Genomic DNA, 6,922 nt, shown 5'->3' with positions numbered 1-6,922 from the left:
TGTTGGGGAAATAATTCATCCTCACTAGTTCCCAATATGTGCTGCAGAATGCACCCAGCAGAAGAAAGGCTGGCATGGATGTGTTCTACTGGCGGGGTGGGGCAAGCCACACCCACCAGAGAAGTGTGGCCACTTGGGTAGCAGGGCAAGTGGGGGGCTCTCTGCAGCTCCCTGCCCTGCTGCTGAAATAATGGAACTAAACGCAGTTGGTTTAATGGCCAGATCCCTCCTGCCGCCTTACTGTCCATCAAACCAATTACATTTAATTCTACTGCCTCAGTGGCGGAAGTGCAGGGAGCCACAGAGGAGTTAGCTCTTGTAATGGAATTTTCTCACAGAACCATTATTTTCACTTCACAGAACCCAGTTGTGAAACACTGCTATATTGTGACAAAACTGATAGGATCAGTGACAAAGCAATAATCATAATCGTGCAGCAAGCAGCACAAAACTAGTAAGTGCATTGATAGTGTTATATCTGTAACGTATTACTGTGGCTGATTGTTAAAGCGTTTTTTTTCCCCCCAAAGACTCCCTGAGCTGCATGAGTCTGCGTATAGCTCTTCTAACAGCCCTTGCGTATGTCTGTTCAAATGTGGCAGACAGCTGCTCCATTTCTGGTCTATACCCCAGCAGCAGTTACTTTTCTCCATCTGCTTCATAGATATGTGGGATACAGCAGGCAGCTAGAACCACTGGGATGTGTTTCTCACTGTGATCCACCAGTGTCCCTTCAATCTACCCAAAGAACATTCAGCGCTTATTCAGACTGAGACGATAGTTCCATCTTTCCTTGCTGCTGTCAAGGCAGCAAGTTCAGAGCTTCACAAGCCAGGATAACAACGGGTAGGCTGGACCTTCTAGTAGGACCACTACTGCCATTCCAACACCTCTCATGGTATTCTGCCAGTTAAGAAAGAAAATCTCTTCTTGAGCTTTTCTAAGCAGTCCTGTGTTCTACTCTATATTTTCATACCCTAAAATGATTACCCACTGAATGGCAGCAATTTGGCATTGCTTCTCCATTGTCATGCGACTCATTCTGTTGTTCCTGTGGTGGAAGGGTGGGACAAACTCAGCACACAGATTCAGGAATGTGGCCTTGTTCGTCCAAAAGTTTTGCAGCCACTACTTCTCTTCACTATGTAACCCCGAAGTCAGTGCTCATTTCTCTGGCCTAGAAGCAGCACTTGAGTGTTTGCAGCTGCTCCATGGATGCCACCAGCAATTGTGAATTGTTTCTTGCTATGTCCAAAAGCAGTCTGTCCTCCAGGAAACCATCATGATCCCCATGGTGCTTGCTTCACTTCTGCAGAGACAGGACCGTATGTCTTGCGCTTGCAATAATCAGGAAAACAATACAGTGCCGTGCAGGCCTTATGCTTCCGTCAGAGACGATGGACAGCAACAAGTCCCAAACAGGTTCATGGCCAATTGAAAACAGGTATGAAAATTATGGGATAAAGATATTATGGAAAGGAAAGCATTACTTTTGGCAGTTGATCCCTAGCTCCCTATTACTCCTGTGCAAGTTGTTTCTGTCCCATCACACAATTGCCAAAATTATTCAATTTCTGCATTGACAGAACAACAAATGGTGGCATGTTGCACACAGGAATACCTACCCATGGCTAACTGAACCGCACAGAGACATAAGCACTCCTGTGAGTATAAGCAGTGCTGATGTAAGGAGCCAAATATGTTCATGCATGTAACTGGTGTTGGCCAACATTCGTAAAATTACCACGGCCTGAGTATCATCACTGCATTGAAATTGTTCATCTACCACGACACAAACTGTTTTTGCATTGGGCCATCTTTGTGGTGATGTGTATTCTGTAACACACTAGACCTGAAGCCATGAGGACCAAGGATGAGGACCCAGAAAATCAGATTAAAACAACAGCCAACAAATACCAGAGAAGACTATAAAAAGATATTTAAAAATTTTTATTTTAAATAAAAGTATCTTGTCTTACAAACTACTAAAAAGATACTTTGGTGAAAACTTTTCAGAAGCCAATCTGATGTTCAGAATTTAATATCTGGAGCCTTAAGATCAAACAAACACTAACATTTTAGGCATTTAATTTTTTTTTTTTACTTCATTGTTAAAGAAAGTTACTGAATTGCTGACCCTAGAAACTGGACTTCCACCTTTCCATAAAAGTGGTAGAATACAGGGAGCAAACAAAAATCCTGCATTGTATCTCAACCATGACCTGACTTCAATCTCTGGCCTGTTTGCTGACCTTCCAATTAAATTTCCAGTGTTGATAACTGATGGGTTTCATGCAATTTGGACACCTTAACCAGGAACTAGACTAAGACTACAATCTTATTTCAAAACAGGTGCAAGGCCACATAAGTCAATGGGAATCTTTCCCTTGACTAATGAGGGCTTTGGGTGTATTCAGTGGCCAGTGAATAGCTAGCTGGAAAAGGAAGCATCTTTCAGGTATAGATGACCTTGAGTCAAAATAGAACTGATGGCCTAGAAGTGTCAAGACCATATATTCCACTGTACCAATGCAATTTCTTCCTTTAGTTATTTATAATAATTAAGAAAAAAATATTACCTCTCCACTATGTAAAACTCAAAAGTTCGCTGACCAACATCTTGCTAACCCATTTTTAGGTATAATTTTCAAAAGTGATAATCTTTTACTAAGAAAATATAAAAAACGTCATCAATATGGAGTATCCTTCCACAAATACAGAAATTCCCGCTATAAGGGAATGAATAAATATAAACACACAAATCAGCAAAATCAAACTATTTATCTGGAAATGTTACAAGTAATACCGTACAGAGTCTTAACATGCTGAAATTAATTGCATATAAGTGATGGATCTTCATTTTACACGTTACAGTCTTTTCACTTCTTGGTTTCCCATATCACTGCACACTGTCACTGTTTGGAGTTCTAACAGTCTCACTTTAACTTAAGGTCCTTATTACGTTTGGAATATCGATATCTCTAATAAAAAAGGGAAAAGAGAAGATTATCAGTAAATCACCAAATCAAATTTTTCTCATAATGATTATTTGAAAACACAAAATGTACTGATGACGCATCTAGACATTTTAATTATTTTTGCACGATTTCATACTAAATTAAACAAATGTATACGTATTTTATTAGAATTATATCAGCAATCTGAGTGATCTGAATGGTACCAAAATTCCAGATGCAAACAGAACAAGACAGTTATCAGTTTCCGTAACCAGTATTCTTTCAGATGTGTTGCTCATGTCAATTTAACAAAAGGTGTGTGTGCTCACCACATACACTGATATCAGAAGATCTCCCCTCAGCAACACTGGTAAGCGAGACAACCTATGCACCCCCTGGAGTGTCATGCAAATGCCACACTATATAGGGCACCTCCTGCTCCCTCCCTCCTCAGTTCCTTCTTTGCAGAAACTCTGGCAGAAGGGAGGACAGCGGGAGTCTGAATGGACATGAGCAACATATCTCAAACACCAGTTACAGAAACAGGTAATTGTCTTTTCTTCTTCGAGTGATTGCTCATGTCCATGCAATACAGGTGGCTCCAAGCAGCATCTGCAGAGGAGGGTGGGGTTTCACTGAGAACATGCTAATGGCAAGACAGCCCTCCCAAAGCTTGCATCATCCCTTGCCTGCTGCATGATGGACATAAATGTGTGAACAGATGACCTTGCAGATATCCTGAATGGAGTGAGCAAGGAAGGCCGCAGAAGAGGCCTGAGCCCTAGCAGTTAAGCTCTAAGGAGAGTGGGTGGCCAAACTCCCTCTAACTCAGAACAAGCGTGACGTAATCAGCGATCCATTTGGAAATCCTCTGAGAGGATGCCAGGAGGCCCTTGATGGCACACAACAAAGAGTTGAGGTGATCTGTGTAAGGGCTTGGTCTCTTCCAGATAGAACACAAACACCCTACAGACACTGAGGGCATGTAGATGCCTTTCCTCATTGGTGCTATGAGGCTTAGGGAAGAAAACCAGGAGACAGATCCTGATCAACATGCTGAAATGCTGAAACCACCTTTGGGGGAAGGCAGGATAAGGCCAAAGCTGAACGATATTCTTAAAAAAGATTGTATAAGGACTGTGTTCAGACATCAAGGCACAGAGCTCTAAGACCTGTTTGGCCAATGTGATGGTTACCAGAAACGCAACCTTAGCAGAGAGGGGCAGAAGGGAACAAGAAACTAACAGCTCAAAGGGAGGTCCCATAAGTCTAGACAGGTCCAGATTAAGGTCCCACTGGGGAACTGGGGCTATGGGCTGCAGAAAGAGCTTCTCCTGTAGATACAGTTCTGTATTAATCACAAATCTCTGTATTAATCATTTTCATATGAGTGTGGATCATCTTCGTATAATCTCTGTATTAAGTCTTTCCATATAATTATCATTTCCATATAATTTTGTATGACGTCCTTTTATATAAAAACCTTGTGCATACGTGGGTGTGTGGGTATTTTGCAAGTGTTCTTCTAGAAATGCACAGGACTCTGTATTAAGCCTCTAATAAATCTCTCTCCTTTTACCTGATTGCCCTGGTGAGTGAATGCGGTGTGAACAGATAACTCATGAAAGGTAAGCACCTCCAGCAACAGTTGCAATGGTTAGAGAGGGGATGGAAGCCAGATCCAAGACCAATAAGACCTGTGAAGTGAGCTCCACTGGACTTATTGATAGCCTTGGGAGTCAAAAGCAAGCACCTCTTCCAACACAGATTCAAAGTCCTTCTCTGCAGATTAATGTGGCAGCACTGAGACAGCACCCAGAAAGCACCAGGGGTGACTGACCACATAGGTTTTTGCGCATCCATGGAATGAGTAACTGGTGTACATTTGCATGAGAGAGAAGTCTCTATAAATCTAAGGTGTCTCGCAGAGGGATCCCGGGGTCTCCTCTTGTCACCACAGGAGCATCGATCTGGATCAGCAGTGCCCAGCTCCATCTCTCCCCTGTCTAACGCACCTGGTCAGTGAAGTTAGGGGAACAACTGTTGGTAACAACCATAAGATGGAATGTGCTTGAGTGTGTTTTATGCATATATCATATGCATATGATAGGTTTTCATATTGTACACTGTGACACAGTGCCTTTTCCCCTGAAAAAGACCCCATGTGCTTCTTATAAGCATAACATTCCAGGCCTTCAATAAATCTGGCCATGACCTCATTGGAGAAAAGGGAGTGGTCCTGCACCGGGGGATGAAACGCAGAGACAGCTGCCAACTTAACTTGAATAGAGGCTGATGCCAAACCCTCGTGCTTGAGGTGCAACACATAATCCAAAAAAAGTAGGGTGTCCATTGGATCTAGGCCCAGTTGGGAGGCCCATATGAAAAAATGCTTCCACTTGGCAGCATAAACTGACGGAGTGGAGGTTTGCCTGCTTTCAAGAAGCACCCACTGGACCTCCGGAGAGCACACTTGCTCTTCTGGGTTTGTTCATGGAGCAGCCATGCTACGAGATGGAGCAGCTAAAATCTGAATGAAGGAGACACCCCGGTCTTGTGACAGAAGGTCTGCGCATAGGGGAAGAGGGTGATCCACTGGGGCTGTGAGGCTCATTAAACTGCTGAACCAGGGTTGGAATGGCCATGCCGACGTGATGAGAATCACCCACACCTGGCCTTGTTCGATCCATTGCAGAACCTTGCTGATCAGGGGAAGTGTGTAGAAGAGGTCTCACACCCACGGAAGAAGAAATGCATCCATTAGAGAGCCTTGCTCTCTTCCCAACCTGGAGCAGAACTGACAACATTTTGTGTTCTGTCTGGTGGTAAATAAGTACACCCATGGAGTTCCCCACACTCAGAAAAGCTCTAAGGCCACCTCCAGGTGGAGAGCCTACTCAGGGTGAAAAGAGAACCCACTGCTCACTGCTCAAGTGATCTGCAACAGCACTGCTGGCTCCTGAGAGGTACCATGCCTCCAACGAGATGTCGCAACTGGCAAAGTCGTCCCAGAGCCGAATCTCCTCTTGGCACAGAGACACAGACTGGGCTCCTCCCTGCTCACTGATGTAGCCTGATGAGCCTGCCACAGAGGGAGAGACTATGATGCTTTTGGGGCGGAGTGGTGATGGGTGTCGCAGGCCACAACACGATCCTCAGTAGCAGAATCTGCAAGAGGCTGCGACACTGAGGGTGAAGCCAAGAAACTAAGGCAAGGAGTAAGTGGCATGACCCTGGTACCAATGCTACAAAGAGGTCATCTGCAGTAGAGAATGGCATAATTATCGTCAGGGTGGCAGTCGGTGTATTGAAAGGTACCGATGTCAGTGCCTTGTTTTTAGTAACTGAAATGTCGGTGCAGCATCCAGTTTTCGAGCTGATGAACTGCTCTGTAGTTTCGGAGCCAACAGAGGTGGCATAGGAACATCTGCCGACCATGCGTTAGGCAGTGCCAGAGGTGCCAATTTTGGCTTTTTGTGCCAGCCTTAGCATGGGCTGCAGGTCCTTAGGTCACTTAGTGCCTGAGGGGCCCGGAAATTCAGTCTGCTGACATCTGAGATATTGGTACTGGAGCAGATTCATCTTTATGAGAACACTTCTTATGAGGAGATTTGTCCCACGAGTCCAATGGCCTTTCCTTTGCCCCGAGGAACTCAGAGCTGGTGGTGGAGACTTGTTAAGTGCTACTGGTGGTTCCGACGCAGCCACAGGAGAAGGCTCTAGAGGTGGAAGGAAATGCTCGGGATCTGATACCAGCCTCATAGCTTCTTCAGTGAGGAAATGTTTCAGCTGGGAGCTCTCCAGCCTTCCTCGTTCTGGCCAGGAGCTTTGTAGAGTGGGGACACTCAGAGGTACAGTGTCCTTCTCCCAAGCACCTCACACACTGAGAATGTCCATTAGAAACTGGAATGGACATTCTGCATATCAGGCACCTTTTAAAACCTGGTGATCCAGGCATGATGCTA

The 6,922-nt window shown here is 44.6% G+C and overlaps 1 protein-coding gene across 1 annotated transcript in view; it reads right to left on the bottom strand.

The window, feature by feature from the left end:
* Positions 1–1,935: 1,935 nt before the first annotated feature.
* LOC142008717 (uncharacterized) overlaps positions 1,936–6,922 on the bottom strand; it is a 47,479-nt gene continuing 42,492 nt past the window's right edge. Inside the window, exon 15 of the mRNA XM_074985991.1 lies at positions 1,936–2,981. Coding sequence (XP_074842092.1) covers positions 2,937–2,981 — 45 coding nt within the window. The 3' untranslated portion in view covers positions 1,936–2,936. The remainder of the gene's footprint in view (positions 2,982–6,922) is intronic.

This window comes from Carettochelys insculpta, chromosome 2, assembly GCF_033958435.1.
Source record: "Carettochelys insculpta isolate YL-2023 chromosome 2, ASM3395843v1, whole genome shotgun sequence".
Classification (NCBI taxonomy): Eukaryota; Metazoa; Chordata; order Testudines; family Carettochelyidae; genus Carettochelys; species Carettochelys insculpta.
Note: the sequence above shows the minus strand (reverse complement) of the source record. Positions and strands in the feature narration are given on the sequence as shown.